Source organism: Cyanistes caeruleus, chromosome 27, assembly GCF_971803275.1.
Source record: "Cyanistes caeruleus chromosome 27, bCyaCae1.hap1.1, whole genome shotgun sequence".
In the NCBI taxonomy this organism is placed as follows: Eukaryota; Metazoa; Chordata; class Aves; order Passeriformes; family Paridae; genus Cyanistes; species Cyanistes caeruleus.
In genome coordinates, this window is record NC_141727.1 from 849,547 (window position 1) to 871,147 (window position 21,601).

At 56.0% G+C, this 21,601-nt stretch overlaps 2 protein-coding genes across 6 annotated transcripts; both read right to left on the bottom strand.

Moving 5' to 3' along the window:
- Nucleotides 1-205: 205 nt before the first annotated feature.
- Nucleotides 206-8,883, bottom strand: LOC111922465 (uncharacterized). Of its 4 annotated transcripts, none has more exons than XM_086864203.1 (13): nt 7,168-8,883; nt 6,835-6,906; nt 6,356-6,427; nt 6,108-6,179; nt 5,597-5,677; nt 5,248-5,319; nt 4,530-4,604; nt 3,955-4,073; nt 1,866-3,022; nt 1,671-1,763; nt 1,128-1,192; nt 672-738; nt 206-576 (listed from the first exon to the last, which is right to left on the bottom strand). In XM_086864203.1, exons 1-13 carry the CDS (start codon nt 7,359-7,361, stop codon nt 427-429), a joined length of 2,289 nt encoding a protein of 762 aa, XP_086720329.1. In that variant the 5' UTR covers nt 7,362-8,883; the 3' UTR covers nt 206-426. The 4 variants fall into 4 exon arrangements, with proteins under 4 accessions (XP_086720329.1, XP_086720331.1, XP_086720330.1 ...); XM_086864205.1 differs by lacking the exon at nt 1,128-1,192 and having other exon boundaries at nt 7,168-7,572; nt 7,690-8,426; XM_086864204.1 differs by lacking the exon at nt 1,128-1,192.
- Nucleotides 8,884-10,203: 1,320 nt separating this feature from the next.
- Nucleotides 10,204-21,534, bottom strand: LOC111922464 (uncharacterized). 2 transcript variants are annotated; one of them, XM_086864207.1, is made up of 14 exons: nt 21,235-21,534; nt 18,966-19,126; nt 17,318-17,722; nt 16,989-17,060; nt 16,510-16,581; nt 16,264-16,335; nt 15,758-15,838; nt 15,409-15,480; nt 14,693-14,767; nt 14,118-14,236; nt 12,068-13,185; nt 11,869-11,958; nt 11,474-11,538; nt 10,204-10,710 (listed from the first exon to the last, which is right to left on the bottom strand). In XM_086864207.1, the coding sequence occupies exons 3-14, from the start codon at nt 17,509-17,511 to the stop codon at nt 10,500-10,502; spliced, it is 2,241 nt and encodes a 746-aa protein (XP_086720333.1). In that variant the 5' UTR covers nt 17,512-17,722; nt 18,966-19,126; nt 21,235-21,534; the 3' UTR covers nt 10,204-10,499. The 2 variants fall into 2 exon arrangements, with proteins under 2 accessions (XP_086720333.1, XP_086720334.1); XM_086864208.1 differs by lacking the exon at nt 21,235-21,534 and having other exon boundaries at nt 12,068-12,378; nt 12,463-13,185.
- Nucleotides 21,535-21,601: the final 67 nt, after the last annotated feature.

A 21,601-nucleotide genomic window follows, 5' to 3' on the forward strand; every position in this document is an offset into this window, starting at 1 on the left:
AAGGACAATTTTTATTCTATGGGGTTTCATGATCAGTGGGGTTTAACCCACCACCTCCATCCCAGGGTTTTAATCCTTGCTACTCAAACGTGAGTCCTGCTTCTGGTACCAGATACATGAGCACACACACACACATACACACAAAATCACGTGCACAGCCCTGAACATACACAGATATTTCTCCCTGCTCACAGGACACTCTGGCTGCACAAAAAAGGCATTTATTAGGAATAACATCCAACTGTGAAGGAAGTAACATTCAATGAGAGTCAAAGAAATATCAGTATGGAAATAGCTAAGGAAATATCCTCCAAGGCAAGAATTGGGATCCAAGGAAATAGTCAAGGATTAGAATCAAAGGAAAGCTTCCACAATTCCTGTATGGGTGCAGGAGCTAGAGAAGAAGTGTTGGCATCCATCTTCCCCTCACTCAAGTTCTTCATGTTGTATCTCTTCTTGTGAGACATCTATGTTCTCGTTCTGCATTTGTTTCTGCAATTCTTCTTCCTCTTTATCAAGGACATCCATGATGTATTGAACCAACAGCAATTCAGCTTCACTGAGCTCAGGCAAGTCCTGGAAATTGCCATGGAAGGAAACGATTTAGAGAGGTGAGGCAGAGCAGGTGGTGCAGGTAGAGGAGCAGCACTGGCATCTGTTCCTGCCCTTACCTGCTCTGCATCCTCTACATCCCTGTACTTGTTCTTCCTCCATCTCTGTTTCAGTTTTATAGACAGCCTGAAAATCAAAGAAAATAAGCAGTGAGGTTTGGCCGGGGAGGGCTGCAGGAGGTGCAGCACCTCTTCCTGCTTGGGGTCCTTTCAGCTGAGACAAAGGAAGATGTGGGTCCCAGAAAGAACATCCCTGTCTGGCCCAACACAGGTGCCCCATCTGGGAAAGCATCACTGGTGCATGAAGGGCTGCTTGGGTTGGCAGCTCCCGGCCATGCCCAGCGCTGTCGCTCAGGAGCCCCTTTCCCGGGGCTCCCCCAAACGCGACGTGTGTGAAACACAGCCAGGGGAGTCCTGGGCAGCGGCACCCGCGCGGCTGCGGGGCTCGGAGAGGAGTTTCTCTTCACAGGAAAGACTCTTGCTGGCACAACAGAGGCACGGGCAGGGAGCAGTTACCTTCTCAGCCACAATTTCCAGCTGGGTAGCTGTCGGCAAACAGCTGCAGCACATTTGGAACACATCTTGGAAAAGAGAGAGACTTGTAACACCAGAGTTTTCTTGTCATACTCTACAGAACATGGGAGACCAAAAGATTCTTCATCCAACCCAGTCTGTTCTACACATGTGCAAGTCTGTGCCAGTACCAATGACTTTTAAAAGAATCTGTCCTTCCTTTTCAAATTCCTGCTTCTCTCTCCAGGAACTCAAAAAGCTGTTTGAACTCACAGAGCTCCCAATCTCATTGCTGTGTGGCTGAAGGCAGGAGAGCAAAGCAAAGCTGGGGAGAAGTGGGACAGAAGGTAGGACAAGCTTCCCCCAGGCAGGCTGAACCCTGCTGAGCTGGGTGCTGTGGATGCTGCCACAAGCTCCAGGCTTGGGAAAACCTCTCCTGTGGCACCCAGCACATGCAGGAGCATCTGCAGTGGCACATGGGGCTCATCACCCCGGCACTCCAGCTACAAGACAGACAAATATGTGTCAGACAAGGTATTGGCTTACGTGGAAGACACACTTCAGTATCAGCAAAATGATTGCGATGAGAGACAGCAAAACCACAAATGTGATCGTGTCATCCACAGTCTCTGGCCTTGGCTGAGAAAAGACAAAAGATGATCATGGAGGGAAAGAAAATTGATCCTTCCATTCTCCTTTGCCCAGAAGGACACATGCAGCAGTGCCCAGCAGCTCTCCTACCTTTTCTGCGGGCTCCTGATCCTCCAAAGCTGTGCGTCTGGAGATGTTGTCTTGCAGGGGACACTGGCCCATGCGATCAGAGGCTCCCTGGGTCTCTTGCCTCTCACTGAGCTCCTTTAGAAGTAGCCCGATCATTGAGACTGTCCTTGCACAGGCCTGCTTGATCTGGGACAGGCTGCAGTCCATCCTCAGGGCTTGCTCCACATGAGCCATGAACGCCCACAGGCCTTCGTCTGGCTCCAGCAAGCGCAGGTGATGACTGACCGTGGTATCCAAGAGTTCTTTTGGAACCGGTGCAAGATCTGGGCCTTGGGGTCTCCCAGATTTTTTTACGAACATTGACCCTTCCTCCTGTTGCTTCCCCTGTGTGTCAGTGGTGGCAGGCATGATCAGGAGGTGCCCGCCTTGAGAGGAATGCTTCTCTTCAGCCATGGCCTCTGCCCTGCTGCTCTCAGCGAGGTGGCTCTGAACCAATGGGTCAGAGAGAAAATCCCGGTTCCTGTTTAGACGTTGCTCAGCTTTTCTGGCCGTGGCTCTGAGCTCTCCTTCTGCTGTCACAGGACTCAACACCTGGTAGAAAAGCTGATTATGTCCAACCCAGTAGGAGTTGTCATCCAGGGGCTGTTTGAGAGTACTGATGTAGTTCTGCCTTGGAGCTTGATCTTCCATCTTGTCTTGGAGGAATCTATCGACAAAATTGTCATGAGTGGGCTTTAACCCACCAGCTACATCCCAGGGGTTCAGTGCTTCCCTGTTCAAATGTAAGTCTATGTCCCTTTGATCCCAGTTTGAGGATGCCTTTTCCAGCATATCCTTCAGCCTGGCAGGCTGGGGCTGGTGTGGGACAATGCTTTTCACACTCTCGGTGCTTTTAGAATTGTACAGCTTCTTCTTGCGCTTGGCCTTCAGGTCATCAATGCCTGTTTTGCCTTTGTGCCCCAAGAGATGCTGAGGGGGATATGAATTTGTTCTGGAATTGTCCAGGCTGCTGACATCACCCTCAGTGCTCAGGGTCAGGGCAACCGCAAGCGTTACAGTTCCATGATCTCCCAGTGAAGGCTCCTTGGGCTTGAGGCTCAACACGGGGCTGGTGTTCAACTCTCTGGGTTGTTCCATGTCCATCATTTCTGCCCGTGTCTGTACCAGAGTTGTGTGAGCTGGAGAACACCAAGAGAGCAGATCAGTGGCTCGGCACCAACACAGGCTCAGAGGTTACCCTGAGCAGCAGGAGTTCATCTCAAGGCCAGGGAGCGTGAGAGCAGAGGGGGGGATGTGTTGGGGAGAAGAGGAGAAGACCCCTTCAATCCATCCCATTATCCCCTTGGGGCAGAGCAGAGCGCTGGTTCTTTCCTGCTGTCTCCAGGGGCTCTCTTTGGATGGGAAGGAAACATCCCTGGGGAATGGGTTTCCTGCCGGAGACTTCCCCACAGCTCTGGATGAGCCAGGCCTGGGCTGCTCTGCAGGAGCCAGACAAGAGCCAGAGAGCCCAGAGGAAAGATCAGCACTGCAATGGGGGCACAGACTGGCAGGGGAGAAAAGCCCAGGGACTCCTTTGCTCCGGGGAAATTCCCAACAGCAGCAGCTCAAGCTGTCTCAGCAGGAAAAACTTCCACAAGAGCACCAGAGCTCTGGGACTGTGCTGTGGGAAACGTGGGGCTGAGCCAGTGACAGAAGCCAGCTCTGTGTGGGGACCTTGGAAACCTGGCTGTTTCTGTTTGCTCAAGTCCAGCCTGCTGGATGTTCTCTGCCCTGTGCCCAGCTAGAGCAGGACAGTGCTTTGCTCCCCTTGCACAGCCCAACGAGGGGATAACGGTGCTTGGTGTTCAGCCTGCAGAGCACTTTGGGGGCCCTGCCCTCTCTCCTGCACGTGGGCCATGGAGTGTCCCAGTGAGCTGTTTCTTCTCCAGACAGGATGTGACCCACAAGATATGTACAATCACCAGGAACATCTCAAGCCAAGGGGCTTTGCCCAAGTCCTGCACTCCAAGGGGAGATCAGGACCCCCCAGGATGGGGCAGTGCTGCAGCAGCTCCCCAGGCTCCAGAGAAGTGGCAGATCTGAGCTCCCCCCAGCCCCTCCGGACACCAACCGCACTGCGGGGCGCTGCCGCTGCACAGCTTCTCGCAGACGATCTGGATGGTCCTGCACGGGCTCTCGGGGCGGGGACGCTCCTGGCACAGGCAGCAGGCCACCTCCTTGGGCACTTGGCTAAAGACAAGAGGGGATTATTGGAGGAGAACCCAGCCACCCAGTGCATGGCTCCGAGCCCAACTCAGGGAACACACGGGTACCACACATGGGGGTTGTGCTTCAGTGTGTGCCACAGCTCTGGGAAAGCCCCCTCACTCCCAGTGCAAAACTTTAGAAAGGGCATTTTATCCTGGAAACTGGAACTGCTCCCAAAATACCGCTTGACACAGAAATGCACCCGCCTGGACTTCCAAGTTCCCTTTGAGAAACCTGCAGCAATTCACCCAAAAGGTGAAATTCTGCCTCTGAATTCTGCCTCTGGTGAATTTGGGCAGGTTCTCAAAAGGAAACAGCAACTCTTGAGCTTCCTGGGCTCGTTGTGGTTTTGTGGCACACGGATTTGTTCCCCAAGCAGAGCCCTTGTCCCAGCAGTCGGGGCCTGTTGGCGCCTGGGGCTCAGTCCCACACACTCACAGGGTTTCCAAGCTCACTGTGGTCTGCAGGAGCAGCAGCAGCGTCTGTGGAGTCACTTGGGTGGCACTCAGGTCTCTGCAAGCATTGGAAAGAGCTCATTAAAGTCTCCGGTGACACTGCCAGAACTCTGCTCGGAGAGCAAGCCCAGGGCCCTGCTGATCGTGGTGCTGTTGGCAGAGGCATCCACCTCTGCCTGATCAAAGAGAAGGCATTCTGGAGCCCAGCTTCTCTCAGCCTTGCCCTGCTCAAAACCAGGCCGTTGGAATCAGGAGGGCAATCCTGCAGCTCTCGTGGCAGACAGATGCCACCAGAAAGGACTGGCCTCTTCCTGACCCTCCTGCTGCTCTCCCCGGAGGGCAGATCCAGCCCCTGAAGGAGGCAGCAGCCTCGAGCTGCTGGCATGAGTGCTCCAGCAGGAGTACAGTTCATTCCCAGAGCCCTGCGGCCATTCTACGGCCCCAGACGTGGATGAGCTCTGGTCCCTGAGAGTTTGTGTCCCACTTCCTGGGTTCCCCGCTTTGCAGCTGGGGCCACACCAGCGCTGCTTGGCCTTTGCCTTGCTCTGCTGGAGCTGGAGCTGGGGACACTTGTGTCTCCAGCAGACTCAGGCTGGGCAAGAGGGAGATTTGCTTGTGCACCTCTGCTGCTCTCCTGACAGCAGGGCACTCGAGAGAGACACACATCTCTGTTGATCTGCTCCAAAGGAGCCAATACTTACAGTAAGCTCACTGAGGGCAGCTTGAAGAAGGCAGCGTCAGCAATGACAGCCAGCGGGTTGTGGCTGAGGATCCTGAGAAACAAGAGAGCTCTGTCAGGGCTGATGGCAAGGACGTGAGCTGGGTGTGCTGGGCACGAGTGGATGGCGCGGCCGGGATCAAGGAAGCCTTGCGGGAGATGAGCAGGGCAGGGGAAAGGGCCTTTCCAGCTGCTCGCTCCTGCTGCTCCCTGGCTGCCATCCACAGGTGGAATCAAGACTTCCCAGAGGGCAAATCTGCTCTTGCCCACTGGCCTTGCACAGACCCTGCAGAGACTCGCCCTGCCGTGCCTTTAGCCTGGGTGCCACTTACAGCTGCTGGAGAAACTGCATCCCGTGCCAGGCCTGGAAAGTTCCGCTGCGGAGCCGCGTGAGCCCATTCCCGGAGAGGTTTCTGGGGAAAGAGGAGGTCACACAAAGGCCTTGGGCTAGGCCTACAGGAAGAGGGGGAAAAGAGGGATCCCCTTGTAGGAAAGGTGCACGTGCAAGGTAGAAGAGGGAGGAAACTGCTGCTTTCGTGGTGTTTGTAGCCTGCGCAGGAGGGCAAGTGAAGGGCACAAGTGCTGACTCTATTTCTGTTCCAGGATGCAGCCAAGGCTGCAAGAACTGGCTGCTCTGATGGCTGCGTGTGGACAGCCCCGCTGGGGTCGGTGGCCCTGGCGTGGCCGTCCGGCCATCGGCACTGAGCTCTGCAGCTCAGCTGGGCTCTGAGCAGGGCACATTTGGGGACTGTTGGGAAAAGAACAGGAGCATTTTCCAACAGAGGAAGGGTGCCCAATGCAAAGATTGCGCTAAAAACAGCACAAGGAACCTTTATCACTCACAGAAGCGTCAGGAAAGGCAGTGGCTCAAAAGCTCGTTCCTCAATGGACAGGATCTCATTGCAGGACAAATCCCTGTTGCAGTTAGAAGAGCAAATGTGTCACTTCCACTTGCCCTGCCGCTTTTACTTGCCTCTGCAGCCTGGATCCCAGGAGGGACAAAGGCCACGTGCCCGCGGCTGGGCTGAGCAGCAGGGCCCCAGGGAGGGGCAGGCAGGAGCCCCCCACTATGGGCAGGGCACGGTGCTTACAGGTCCTTCAGCAGGAACAGCCCCTCCAGGGAATGGCTCTTCACTTCCCGCAGCTCATTCTTCCTGAGCACTCTGCAAGGGGACACAGGGACGTTGTGACAGTGGCTGCTGTCCAGCATCACCTGGGATTACCATGGGAAAATCTCCTGCAGCAGCTTGACTGAAGCATCTCTTTGGGTCACTGCAGGCATGGTCCCCACCCCTAGCCAGAGCAGGCACTTGCTCCCGGCCGGCTGAAGCTGACCACAGCTCCATCCCTGGGCAAACAGACACAGGGACGGTGCCCTGGGCTGCAAGAGATGCGCTTCAGGGCATTTCTTGCCATGCTGGGAAGCCGTGGCCATCGCACCCCTCCTTGCGGAGCAGCCTAACCTTGATTTCCAATGAAAACGGTGGTGTGGGACCTGATGCTCCAACCCCAGATTAAAGGATGGAAAATACCTAAACTGTTGACACTGGAAATGCTGCATGGCACTTACAAGGTCTCAGTCCATGGGTAGTCTTTCCAGGCTTGTTTTCCAACAGCAGCAATGGAGTTTCCAGTGAAATCTCTGCAAAGAAGCAGAAGACCCACCCCATCCACTCTCAGGAAAAGCCATTTCCCTGCCATTTGGCTGCTGAGCTGGAAGCAGACTTTGCCTGGAGAAGGCCCAGCATGTCCAGCCTGGCTTCACCCTCGTGCTGAGCTTGGGCCCCCAAACCCCCCTGTCTCCTGCCACGGAGTCCCAAGGGTGTCCCACATGGGGTTTGCAGCAACAGGGGGCCGAGGAGGGAGGGGGAGCTGCAGGGGTCTGTGGGGCGGCGGGACTCACAGGACGGTGAGGGCCCGGCGGCGGCTGGCCGGGGGCACGGTGGCCAGGCCGGCGTGGCGGCAGTCCAGGCGCCCATGCCCTGGGCAGTGGCAGGGCTCTGGGCAGAGCTCTTTGGCCTCTCCTGGGGAGGGGGCCCCTGCCAGCAGCAGGGCCAGCAGGAGCAGAGAGCGCACGAGACGCGTCACCAGGTCCATGGCGAGGCAGGACTGGCTGCACTCTCCTGGCACACAGGCCTGACGTGGAGCTGTGGCAGTTCCTGCGTCACAGTGGTGCTGCCGATGTCACAGTGCTCCTTCTCACGTCCCTGCGGCAATGCTCCCGTGGTGCTGGCTGGCATCAGAGCTCACAGCAAACCGGAGCTCAGGTGATGCTGTCTCCAAATGCCTCTGTCACAGAGCCATCAATCTGCGGAATCGTGTAATGGATTGGCTTGGAAGGGGCCTTAGGGATGAGCCACTTCCAGCCCCTGCCATGGGCAGGGACACCTTCCACTATGCCAGGCTGCTCCCAGCCCCATCCAACCTGGCCTGGGACGCTTGCAGGGATGGGGCAGCCACAGCTGGTGCTCTGGGCACCTGTGCCAGGGACTCCCCGGCCTCCCAGGGAAGAATTCCTCCCGAACACAGCGTCTAACCCTGCTCCCTGACACTGTGAAGCCATTCCCGTTTGTTTTGGGTTTGTGTGGCCAGGTTTTGGTATGGGTTTGTGGCTGCAGGTGCTGTTGAAATTTCTTTTGCTTCTTATTATCCTGCTGTGACTTTGTTATTAATAAATGTCATTCGTATCCCCAAATTCCATCCGTTGCGTCCGTGACGGTGATCGGGGAGGGATCTCTCCCTGTCTGTCAACTCCTGAGCCTTCGGCTGGCTTTTCTCTCTCGGTGCACTTGCGCAGGGAGGTGAGAGCGCCTTCCTTTGGCGGCCTCCGGCCAGGGCCAAAGGCCCGCACGGCTGAGGGAGAGCGAGGGGCGCTTCCCGCAAGGCGGGCAAAGCTCGGAATGTCCGCCGGGAGAGACGGAGGGAGCCCAGCGCCAATGGCGGGAAGCGTTGGGAACCTGAGGGCGGCAGCTCCGCCTCGGCGCGGCGGCACCGGCAGCGACCCCCGTGCACAGGAACCGCGGGCAGCTTTGGCAACAAAAGGCCCAGCCCTGCCAGCAGCGCCCAGAGAGGCGCCCCGGGCCCGGGCGGGAAGCGCGGCCGCTCCGCCGCAGAGGCAGCTCCGGCTCCGGGCAGCGGCCCCGGCAGCGGCCCCCGCGGCCTGAGGAGAAACGCGCGGCCCAACAGCTCGGGCCGGGGCGGCTCCGGCAGCGCTTGGGGCAGGGCGGGCTCCAGGCCTGGGCTCAGAGTCCCGGTGTCTCGGAGTCATTTTAGGACGGAGAACACCTCCGGGTTCAGCGAGTCCATCCGTGCCCGATCCCCACCTTGGCGGCCAGCCCGGAGCACTCCGTTTCACCTCCAGCCCTTCCTTGAACATCTCCAGGCATGGGGAGTCCATCGCCTCCGTGGGCAGCCCCTTCCCAAGGCCTGACCAACCTTTCCATGAAGAAATTGCTCCTGATGGCTGTGTTGCCTGTGTCAAACAAACACCCTGTGGCTAGTTTAAGGCCATTCTGAGCCATATTAGACAAAGGTGCGTTTCGTGTGTGCGCATTAAACCTCCTTGAGAAGATGACTCTGCTCCAGGACAGCAGCCCTTCATCAGGAGGTACAACAAGGCAGCCTGGGAGCAAAGGGAAGGAGGAAGAGGCAGAAACCTCAGGGCCGCAGAGGGGACAATGCTGCTTGTGCAGCTCCATGCCAGCACCACAGGGACACCAGTGCCATGGCCTCTGCGAGAGGACACCAGCCATTCCCCTTCCCACCCGCCACCCAGAGCTCTTGTGCCCGCAAGAGACATTGGGAACGCAAAAGTGCTGACCCTGGAAAGCTACAGGGGCCTTGGGGCGTTTTAGAAGCGCTACTGCAAAGTCTCTTATTTTGATATCCAAAGAGATATCCAGGAAGGCTTTGTTTGAATGGGAGCTGGCATTGCAGCTGCAGCAGGGGCCTGGAAGGGAAACCCAAGTGCTGAGCAGCGGGGAGGGGACTGACGGTGCCGGGTGATGCTCATTGTACCTGCAGCACCAGTCCAGGGCCAGCTGTTGGGCACAGGCAGACAGAAGGGCACAGACAATGCCAAGGGGAGCAGCAGCTGTGGGAATGCACCTCTGCACCTGGGGAAGACCCCAAAGAAGTGCTGCATGAGGGAATGCGATAGGGAAGAGATTTCTTCCAAGCTGGAAACAAGCAGGAAGGCAGACAGTTTCCTCCTCCAAGAGTTGTGCTTTGTCCTCATCGGCCTCCCAGATGTGGAGATCCAGCTGTGGTTTCCACTGTTCAGTGGGCCATAGCCAGAATATGGCACGTGATGACCCAGAGGGAGCTCACGCAGTTCTTGGGTGCCGGCAGTGCCAGAGCCGGGCAGTGGCAGAGGGGCTGGCAGAGGTAAGGGGCAAATGGAAACAGGTTCCTCCCTGCCCGGGGCAGCAGGGGAGTCCCCTCCCGGCCCCTGTCACCTTCCCGGCTCCCTCTGCACAGCACGGTGCAGGCTCTGGGCCTCTGGGCCGGGACAGTGACAATGTGGACAAAGGTCCATCCTGGTTGGAGGGGCTGCCCAGGGTGAGTCAGTGCAGCCCCGCTGCTTGAGAGGCTCCCTGGGGACGCTGTCCTGAGGGGCAGAGGAGCCCAGGGAGGCTGGACATTGTGCAAGCAGCAATCCTTCAAGACACAGGCAGGAACAGGCCGTGCCCGTGTGCCCAAGGGCCAGCTGGTGAGGAAGCAGAGTGGCTGAGCAGGAAGCTTTGGCTGGGACTCAGGGAAAACACAGAATTTACAAATTTCCAAGAAGGGCAGCACCGCAGGAAGCCGGTGAGGATGGTGTTGGGGCATGCAGGGAGAAAGGTGGAGAAGCAAAGGCCCAGCTGGAACTGAGTTTTGCCAATGCCGTAAGGGAGACCGGAATCTGCTTTTACAAACACATCAGCAACAGCGGGAGGAATGAGGAGAAACCTTTGTTTTTATTGAATGCAGGGAGAAACATTGCCACAAGGGTTGAGGAAAACTCTGAGGTACTGAAGCCTTCTCTGGGTGTCCTGAGCTCGTGGCTGCCTGCAGCACACTCCCTCAGCACTAGCAGAAAGAAAATAACAGTCAAGGAAAAAGCATCTAAGGCAATAGCAACATCCAATGAAAAAGCATCCAAGGAGAGCCTCAGCAGTTCCTGTAGCAGAACAGGAGAAAAAGAGTTGTTGGCATCACAGGAAGTTCTTCTTAAAAGTCGTCGACCTGAGTTCCTCACACTAGGTCTCTTGCTGACGCATGGGCTTCATAGGCAACCCTGATGCGTTGAAGCAACCGCAATTCCGATTTTGTGAACAGGGAGCAGCACTGGGAATTGGCATGGACGGTGTGGGAACAGGGGCAACACTGGCAGGAGCTCCCTGCTCTTATTTCCTCGACATCCTCGTTATCCTTCCTCACTCTCTGTAGCAGTTTTCCAAAAGAACTGAAAAAAACAGAAAGGGAAAATAGGGATAAAAAGGGAAAGCAGCTGGTGATGGAGGCTGTGGGTAGCAGGGCTGCCTGTGCTCTGCCCTGTCCGTGAAGCAGCCGCTGGAAGAGTTGGGAAGTGGCATTTGCAGCACTGCAAACCAACGGAGTGGGCAAGGTAAATGGGGAGAAAAAGTCTTCTGGGCATCACATCCCCAGAGGTCCCTGCTCCTGGTTCCTAAGCAGTGAGGCTTGGCCAGGGAGGGCTGCAGCAGGTGCCAGCACCTCTCCCTGCTTGGGGGGGTGTGTCAGCAGAGCTGAAGGAAGATGGGGAGCCTCAGCAGGGATGGCAGTGGCTGGAGTAGGTGGAAATGAGCCCTGGATGTAAAAAGTAACTGGAGAGGATGGGAGTGAGCTCTTCAGCAGCTGCTCTGGGAGAGAGCAGGAGAAATAGGGCAGAGCCATCAGCAGAGGAGACTGTTCTGGGAACAGAGAGGTATTGCTCGTGCTCACAGAAATTTGGGACCGCACTGGAGCCCAAGACATCCATCCCAGCACTGGTGCATGAAGGGCTGCTTGGGTTGGCAGCTCCCGGCCATGCCCAGCGCTGTCGCTCAGGAGCCCCTTTCCCGGGGCTCCCCCAAACGCGACGTGTGTGAAACACAGCCAGGGGAGTCCTGGGCAGCGGCACCCGCGCGGCTGCGGGGCTCGGGGAGGAGTTTCTCTTCACAGGAAAGACTCTTGCTGGCACAACAGAGGCACGGGCAGGGAGCAGTTACCTTCTCAGCCACAATTTCCAGCTGTGGCAGCATTTGGAATCAAGTTCGCAAGGTTGGGAGCAATTCTGGGGATGGAAAATGGGAGATTTGTAACATCTGTTTTCCTGTAATCTTTATCTGAACACAAGAGGGCAAAGGCTTTCATTGCTTTGTGGCTGAAAGCAGGAGAGCAAAGCAAAGCTGGGGAGAAGTGGGACAGAAGGCAGGATAAGCTTCCCCCAGGCAGGCTGAACCCTGCTGAGCTGGGTGCTGTGGATGCTGCCACAAGCTCCAGGCTCGGGAAAACCTCTCCTGTGGCACCCAGCACATGCAGGGGCATCTGCAGTGGCACATGGGGCTCATCACCCCGGCACTCCAGCTACAAGATAGACAGATATGTGTCAAACAAGGCTTACATGGAAAACACACTTCAGTATCAGCGAAACGAAGACAAAGAAAGACAGCAAAACCACAAACGTGATCACGTACACCACGGCCTCCAGTTTCTGTTGAGAGGAAAGCAAAGATAATCACAGGGAGACAGAGGATTGATCTTCCCATTCTCCTTTGCCCAGGAGGACACACACATGCAGCAGTGCCCAGCAGCTCTCCTACCTTCCCTGTGAGTTTTTTGCCCTCCCCTAAGGCCATGTGAACGATCATGTTGTCTTGCAGAGGACACTGGTCCATGGGATCAGAGGCTCCCTGGTTCTCTTGCCTCTTGCTGAGCTCCTTTAGAAGCAGCTTCATCTTCAAGACCATCTTGGCACAGGCCTGCTTGAGCTGGGGCAGGCTGCAGTCCATCCTCAGGGCTCGCTTCACGTGGGCCATGAACGACCGCAGGCCTTTGTCTTTGTCTGGCTCCAGCAAGCGCAGGTGATGATTGACTGTGGTATCCAAGAGCTCTTTTGGAACTGGATCAAGGTCTGAAATTTGGGGGCTCACAGGTTTATTGAGGAACACAGACCCTTCCTCCTCTGTGGTGGCAGGCATGATCTGGCGGTGCCCACCTAGAGAGGAATGCTCCCTTTCAGCCGCGGCCTCTCCCCTGCTGCTCACAACGGGGCGGATCTGAGCCAATGGGTCAGAGAGAAAATCCAGGTTCCTGTTTAGAATCTGGAAAGTTTTGGGCTTTCGCTTCAATTCCACAGGTCTCCAACCATGGTAGAAAAGTTGATCAGGTCCAATCCAATAGTTGCTGTCCTCATTCTTTTGCCACTTGTGTGTCCTGACATAGTTCTTCCTGGCAGCAGGAACTTCCTCCTCATCTCTGAGGTGGCCGGAAGGGTTTAACACACCAGCTACATCCCAGGGGTTCAGTGCTTGCCAGTTTAAATGTGACTCTATCTCCTCTTGATCCCAGTTTGAGGATGCCTTTTCCAGCATATCCTTCAGCCTGGCAGGCTGGGGCTGGTGTGGGACAATGCTTTTCACAGTCTTGGTGCTTTTAGAATTGTACAGCTTCTTCTTGCGCTTGGCTGTCAGGTCATCAATGCCTGTTTTGCCTTTGTGCCCCAAGAGATGCTGAGGGGGATATGAATTTGTTCTGGAATTGTCCAGGCTGCTGACATCACCCTCAGTGCTCAGGGTCAGGGCAACCGCAAGCGTTACAGTTCCATGATCTCCCAGTGAAGGCTCCTTGGGCTTGAGGCTCAACACGGGGCTGGTGTTCAACTCTCTGGGTTGTTCCATGTCCATCATTTCTGCCCGTGTCTGTACCAGAGTTGTGTGAGCTGGAGAACACCAAGAGAGCAGATCAGTGGCTCGGCACCAACACAGGCTCAGAGGTTACCCTGAGCAGCAGGAGCTCATCTCAAGGCCAGGGAGCGTGAGAGCAGAGTGGGGGATGTGTTGGGGAGAAGAGGAGAAGACCCCTTCAATCCATCCCATTATCCCCTTGGGGCAGAGCAGAGCGCTGGTTCTTTCCTGCTGTCTCCAGGGGCTCTCTTTGGATGGGAAGGAAACATCCCTGGGGAATGGGTTTCCTGCCGGAGACTTCCCCACAGCTCTGGATGAGCCAGGCCTGGGCTGCTCTGCAGGAGCCACACAAGAGCCAGAGAGCCCAGAGGAAAGATCAGCACTGCAATGGGGGCACAGACTGGCAGGGGAGAAAAGCCCAGGGACTCCTTTGCTCCGGGGAAATTCCCAACAGCAGCAGCTCAAGCTGTCTCAGCAGGAAAAACTTCCACAAGAGCACCAGAGCTCTGGGACTGTGCTGTGGGAAACGTGGGGCTGAGCCAGTGACAGAAGCCAGCTCTGTGTGGGGACCTTGGAAACCTGGCTGCTTCTGTTTGCTCAAGTCCAGCCTGCTGGATGTTCTCTGCCCTGTGCCCAGCTAGAGCAGGACAGTGCTTTGCTCCCCTTGCACAGCCCAACGAGGGGATAACGGTGCTTGGTGTTCAGCCTGCAGAGCACTTTGGGGGCCCTGCCCTCTCTCCTGCACGTGGGCCGTGGAGTGTCCCAGTGAGCTGTTTCTTCTCCAGACAGGATGTGACCCACAAGATATGTACAATCACCAGGAACATCTCAAGCCAAGGGGTTTTGCCCAAGTCCTGCACTCCAAGGGGAGATCAGGACCCCCCAGGATGGGGCAGTGCTGCAGCAGCTCCCCAGGCTCCAGAGAAGTGGCAGATCTGAGCTCCCCCCAGCCCCTCCGGACACCAACCACACTGCGGGGCGCTGCCGCTGCACAGCTTCTCGCAGACGATCTGGATGGTCCTGCACGGGCTCTCGGGGCGGGGACGCTCCTGGCACAGGCAGCAGGCCACCTCCTTGGGCACTTGGCTAAAGACAAGAGGGGATTATTGGAGGAGAACCCAGCCACCCAATGCATGGCTCCGAGCCCAACTCAGGGAACACACGGGTACCACACATGGGGGTTGTGCTTCAGTGTGTGCCACAGCTCTGGGAAAGCCCCCTCACTCCCAGTGCAAAACTTTAGAAAGGGCATTTTATCCTGGAAACTGGAACTGCTCCCAAAATACCGCCTGACACAGAAATGCACCCGCCTGGACTTCCAAGTTCCCTTTGAAAAACCTGCAGCAATTCACCCAAAAAGTGAAATTCTGCCTCTGAATTCTGCCTCTGGTGAGTTTGGGCAGGTTCCCAGAAGGAAACAGCAACTCTTGAGCTTCCTGGGCTCGTTGTGGTTTTGTGGCATAGGGATTTGTTCCCCAAGCAGAGCCCTTGTCCCAGCACTCGGGGCCTGTTGGCGCCTGGGGCTCAGTCCCACACACTCACAGGGTTTCCAAGCTCACTGTGGTCTGCAGGAGCAGCAGCAGCGTCTGCGGAGTCACTTGGGTGGCACTCAGGTCTCTGCAAGCATTGGAAAGAGCTCATTAAATTCTCCGGTGACACTGCCAGAACTCTGCTCGAGAGCAAGCCCAGGGCCCTGCTGATCGTGGTGCTGTTGGCAGAGGCATCCACCTCTGCCTGATCAAAGAGAAGGCATTCTGGAGCCCAGCTTCTCTCAGCCTTGCCCTGCTCAAAACCAGGCCGTTGGAATCAGGAGGGCAATCCTGCAGCTCTCGTGGCAGACAGATGCCACCAGAAAGGACTGGCCTCTCCTGACCCTCCTGCTGCTCTCCCCGGAGGGCAGATCCAGCCCCTGGAGGAGGCAGCAGCCTCGAGCTGCTGGCATGAGTGCTCCAGCAGGAGTACAGTTCATTCCCAGAGCCCTGCGGCCATTCCACGGCCCCAGACGTGGATGAGCTCTGGTCCCTGAGAGTTTGTGTCCCACTTCCTGGGTTCCCCGCTTTGCAGCTGGGGCCACACCAGCGCTGCTTGGCCTTTGCCTTGCTCTGCTGGAGCTGGAGCTGGGGGCACTTGTGTCTCCAGCAGACTCAGGCTGGGCAAGAGGGAGATTTGCTTGTGCACCTCTGCTGCTCTCCTGACAACAGGGCACTCGAGAGAGACACACATCTCTGTTGATCTGCTCCAAAGGAGCCAATACTTACAGTAAGCTCACTGAGGGCAGCTTGAAGAAGGCAGCGTCAGCAATGACAGCCAGCGGGTTGTGGCTGAGGATCCTGAGAAACAAGAGAGCTCTGTCAGGGCTGATGGCAAGGACGTGAGCTGGGTGTGCCGGGCACGAGGGGATGGCGCGGCCGGGATCAAGGAAGCCTTGCGGGAGATGAGCAGGGCAGGGGAAAGGGCCTTTCCAGCTGCTGGCTCCTGCTGCTCCCTGGCTGCCATCCACAGGTGGAATCAAGACTTCCCAGAGGGCAAATCTGCTCTTGCCCACTGGCCTTGCACAGACCCTGCAGAGACTCGCCCTGCCGTGCCTTTAGCCTGGGTGCCACTTACAGCTGCTGGAGAAACTGCATCCCGTGCCAGGCCTGGAAAGTTCCGCTGCGGATCCGCGTGAGCCCATTCCCGGAGAGGTTTCTGGGGAAAGAGGAGGTCACACAAAGGCCTTGGGCAAGGCCTACAGGAAGAGGGGGAAAAGAGGGATCCCCTTGTAGGAAAGGTGCACATGCAAGGTAGAAGAGGGAGGAAACTGCTGCTTTCATGGTGTTTGTAGCCTGCGCAGGAGGGCAAGTGAAGGGCACAAGTGCTGACTCTATTTCTGTTCCAGGATGCAGCCAAGGCTGCAAGAACTGGCTGCTCTGATGGCTGCGTGTGGACAGCTGGGGTCAGTGGCCCTGGCGTGGCCGTCCAGCCATCGGCACTGAGCTCTGCAGCTCAGCTGGGCTCTGAGCAGGGCACATTTGGGGACTGTTGGGAAAAGAACAGGAGCATTTTCCAACAGAGGAAGGGTGCCCAATGCAAAGACTGCGCTAAAAACAGCACAAGGAACCTTTATCACTCACAGAAGCTTCAGGAAAGGCAGTGGCTCAAAAGCTCGTTCCTCAATGGACAGGATCTCATTGCAGGACAAATCCCTGTTGCAGTTAGAAGAGCAAATGTCACTTCCACTTGCCCTGCCGCTTTTACTTGCCTCTGCAGCCTGGATCCCAGGAGGGACAAAGGCCACGTGCCCGCGGCTGGGCTGAGCAGCAGGGCCCCAGGGAGGGGCAGGCAGGAGCCCCCCACTATGGGCAGGGCACGGTGCTTACAGGTGCTTCAGCAGGAACAGCCCCTCCAGGGAATGGCTCTTCACTTCCCGCAGCTCATTCTTCCTGAGCACTCTGCAAGGGGACACAGGGACGTTGTGACAGTGGCTGCTGTCCAGCATCACCTGGGATTACCATGGGAAAATCTCCTGCAGCAGCTTGACTGAAGCATCTCTTTGGGTCACTGCAGGCATGGTCCCCACCCCTAGCCAGAGCAGGCACTTGCTCCCGGCCGGCTGAAGCTGACCACAGCTCCATCCCTGGGCAAACAGACACAGGGACGGTGCCCTGGGCTGCAAGAGATGCGCTTCAGGGCATTTCTTGCCATGCTGGGAAGCCGTGGCCATCGCACCCCTCCTTGCGGAGCAGCCTAACCTTGATTTCCAATGAAAACGGTGGTGTGGGACCTGATGCTCCAACCCCGGATTAATGGACGGAAAATACCTAAACTGTTGACACTGGAAATGCTGCATGGCACTTACAAGGTCTCAGTCCATGGGTAGTCTTTCCAGGCTTGTTTTCCAACAGCAGCAATGGAGTTTCCAGTGAAATCTCTGCAAAGAAGCAGAAGATCCACCCCATCCGCTCTCAGGAAAAGCCATTTCCCTGCCATTTGGCTGCTGAGCTGGAAGCAGACTTTGCCTGGAGAAGGCCCAGCATGTCCAGCCTGGCTTCACCCTCGTGCTGAGCTTGGGCCCCCAAACCCCCCTGTCTCCTGCCACGGAGTCCCAAGGGTGTCCCACATGGGGTTTGCAGCAACAGGGGGCCGAGGAGGGGGAGCTGCAGGGGTCTGTGGGGCGGCGGGACTCACAGGACGGTGAGGGCCCGGCGGCGGCTGGCCGGGGGCACGGTGGCCAGGCCGGCGTGGCGGCAGTCCAGGCGCCCATGCCCTGGGCAGTGGCAGGGCTCTGGGCAGAGCTCTTTGGCCTCTCCTGGGGAGGGGGCCCCTGCCAGCAGCAGGGCCAGCAGGAGCAGAGAGCGCACGAGACGCGTCACCAGGTCCATGGCGAGGCAGGACTGGCTGCACTCTCCTGGCACACAGGCCTGACGTGGAGCTGTGGCAGTTCCTGCGTCACAGTGGTGCTGCCGATGTCACAGTGCTCCTTCTCACGTCCCTGCGGCAATGCTCCCGTGGTGCTGGCTGGCATCAGAGCTCACAGCAAACCGGAGCTCAGGTGATGCTGTCTCCAAATGCCTCTGTCACAGAGCCATCAATCTGCGGAATCGTGCAATGGATTGGCTTGGAAGGGGCCTTAGGGATGAGCCAGTTCCAGCCCCTGCCATGGGCAGGAACACCTTCCACTATGCCAGGCTGCTCCCAGCCCCATCCAACCTGGCCTGGGACGCTTGCAGGGATGGGGCAGCCACAGCTGGTGCTCTGGGCACCTGTGCCAGGGACTCCCCGGCCTCCCAGGGAAGAATTCCTCCCGAACACAGCGTCTAACCCTGCTCCCTGTCACTGTGAAGCCATTCCCGTTTGTTTTGGGGTTGTGTGGCCAGGTTTTGTTAGTGCAAGTTTTTGGGGGGGACATGGGTCTAAGTCAGCGAAAAGATTCCAGAACCTCCAGAGGTAATGTCAGCACACTGTAGGGCGGATATGCCTCCAGCCAAAGCTAAGCTCAGCTGAAATGGTGGTAACACAGTTAGGTTATCGTATCTAAGATTGGGACAGTAAGAACTCATGTGGTACAACAGCCAGAGATTGGAGTGGGAATATGGGAGAGGAACAGCTCTGTGACACCGAGGTCAGAGGAGAGAAAACTGCTGCTTGAGGCAGCAGAGCTGTGATTACCCTACAGCTGAGTGTGAAGGCCATGGTGATGCAGCTGTGCCCCTGAAGCCCATGGAAATTCACAGGAATGCTGAGATCCATCTGCAGCCCCTGGAGGACCCATTTTAGAACAGGCAGATGCATGAAGGAGGCCTTGGTCCTCTGGGAAACCTCTGCTTTAACAGGCTTGCCTTAGCTAAGAGAAGCTGAATTGTTGGTAATTCAATATTCCTGCGTGTCTTGAAGGAGGAAGAGGAACACGGATAGGGAATGCAGGTGTCTCCCACAGTGTGATACAATGTGAAGATCTTTGGTGAGGGTGAGAATACTTTCAAGAAGATTGTCTGTGACTTCCTGTTCCAGTGTAAAAACTGCTGAGACTTCAAGTGTTATTTCTCTGAGCCCTGTTCTCATTTCCTTGGATATTTCTTGCCCTGTTATTTGTTTGCTGTTACTTGAGCAGGAAGCACCCCAGAGAAGCTGCAGCAGTGATGGAATGCCATCACCCCAGAACAAGGTGCCTGTGCCGTCTCACTGCAGTGCACCCCAAGAGGTGGCACATTTATCCATTTTTGTTTATCCTCTCTGCAGGGCAGGGTGCTGTGGGCAGCCACGAGCTCGGAATACCCGGAGAAGGCATCAGTACCTCAGGGTTTTCCTCATCCCTTGTGGCAATGTTTCCACCTACCTTCAATAAAAATGAAGATTGTCCTTGTTCCTCCTGGCCTTGCTGATGTAGTTGTACAAGCAGTTTCTCTTTTCCCTATGGCATTGGCCAAATTCAGTTTGAGATTGTCATGGGTTGACCCTGGCCAGATGCCAGGCACTCACAAAGCTACTCACTCCTCTCTGCAGGTGGAGAGAGGGGAGAAAATTTAATGCAGGTTCATGAGTTAAGGACCAGGAGAAAACACTCATCAAATACCATCAATGGCAAAATTTAAGGCTTGACTTAATGATACAAAATTACTAACACAATCAAAGCAGTATAATGAGAAGCAAATTAAGCCCTTAAAAACACCTTCCACCCACCCCTCCCTCCTTCCCAGCTCTACCACCTGCCCCAGCGGCACAAGGAGACAGGGAATGGGACTTCAGGTCACCTGGAACCTGAGGCTTCTCCCACTCTCAGGGAGGGAAACTGTTACCCTACTGCATTGTGGGGTTCCTCCCATGGGAGACAGTTCTCCAGGAACTTCTCCAACCTGGCTCCATCTTACAAACAGCAGCTCACTGCAAACTTCTGCAATGTGAGGCCATCCCGCAGGCAATACTTCTCCCAAAACTGCTGCAGTGTGGGTCACTTTTCCACAGGTGCAGTCCTCCAAGTGAAAAGAACGGGCAAGGAGACCTGGTCCTTTTTAATGCCTTTATTAAGGACAGCTCTAGGTGGGGGGCCTGAGGGGTCACGCACACCACTGCTGCTCCTGATGGATGACATAGAGGAGGAGGTGTTCAGCTTTGCCGCACAGCAGAGCTTGGGCTTCCATCTTCATGACAGTCCCTGGGAAGACATCAGCTTGTTGAAAATCTAGGGTAGTCGTGCAGAACGAGTGTTGTTCTACTTATGGAGACAAGGCCCGGAACATCAGTAAGTGGCTTGAAGTTCTTCCTTGCTCTTCAACATAGTTTGGAGTCCAGTTTGAGCAATGGCTCCCTGTTTCTAGAGGTCTTCAGTGTTAATTCCACTTCCACTGGGTGCGAACCCCCATGGGAATTCTCTCATTTGCACACTGCGTGGTGTCATTGGTTCCCATTAGAGGTGTGCTGGGACCAGCAGAGGCAATGCAGGTACAAAAAAAAGGGCACAGGTACAAGGGAATGTGGCATTTAACAAAGAAGGCTGTCACAACAACATCGGGCATAAGGTATTTAACAAAGAAGGCACCTTACAGTGACAACATTCAACTGGGTTAACATCTTTATATAATGATCAGGAGGTCACATTTTACTCTTTACACAAGGACAGGCTGCTCCAGCCTGGGAGCAGGACCCCTCTCTCTCAACGAGTCTCCCACAAGATCACAGCCTCCTCCAGCTATCCACCTGCTGTGGTGTGGGGCTCCTCCACAGGAGGACAGGGGGGATCTCTGCTTCCCTATGGTTCTCAATGGGCTGCAGGGGCACTGCTGCCTCACCACGGTTTCATCATAACCTGCAAAGTACTCTCGGCTCCAGCCTGCAGAGCAGTGTCGGCTCTGGCGCCCGAAGCACCACCTGCTCCTCCTTCTCCACTACCCTCGGTGTCTGCAGGTTGTTCTCCTCACATGTTCTCACTCCTGTACTTCTCTAGTCAAAATTAAAACTGTGTCACAATTTGATTTTAGCTTCCTAAATCTGTTACCACAGAGGTGTATCTGCCATTTCTGAGTGGCCCAGCCTTGGTGTTGGAGGTTAGGTGTCCTTCTTTTAGTTCTTTTAGTTACCTGTAGAATTTTTACCCATTAGTTGCAAGAAAAACCTAACTGTGAGTACTTGGTAGATACTTGAAGAACACAAAGAGTTTGGCCAAGCCCAAGAAGAGAAGGGGGCAAGAAAAGGGGAGAGTGGAGACAGTTTAGCAGGCTTCTTCAACTTCAGAGAAAGACACTTTGAGCTGTTATGGTGGAGAAGGAATTTTGCCATCACCCACACAGAGCTGCTACTTCTTCTTCTCCTTCTTCCCTCTTCGTTGGTGGCCTCACATCCCCTGTCCCGCTGGGACGTGTGGCAGTGCCAGCCACCGCCGCGGAGCTGCTGATCCACCTCAGCCATTGGCCCAGGGTCTCAGCTCATCCCTGCTGTTCCAGCTGAGTGTTCCTCAGAGCCCTGCAGGAGCACCGGCACTGCCCACCTGAGAAGGTCTGTGAAGCAAAATCTCTCCTCCATCCCTTCCTGTCTGTCTCAGCTGAGAAAGCTGTCACAGAGTTCCTAGATCTGTTTTCTTGCTAACACAGTAATTATTGTTGTTTGTTTGCCTTGTTATAAATACTAATAAAGTGTCGCTGCCTGCTCGGCCCTTCACGCCTCGGCTAGCTCTGGCCGATGGCAGCGGCAGGAGTGGGGAACCAGGCGAGCACTGCGTGGCTCAACCTGAAACCTCTAAAGATCCTCTGCGCTCTGGTGCTATGGCTCACAGGGCGACACAGGTTGTGGCGAAGGGAGAAAGAGTGCTCAGGCTCTCCCAGTTTCCCAGGAACAGGTTTATTCCAACAGGTGTAGGGGAAGGAGACGAGGCATGGGGCTGGGATCGCAGGGAAGAGGTATGAGCTGAGAACACAGGGCACCTCCCTGCGCCAGGTTTTAAGGACTGTGGGCGGCCCATACAGCGACCAATGGGACAGC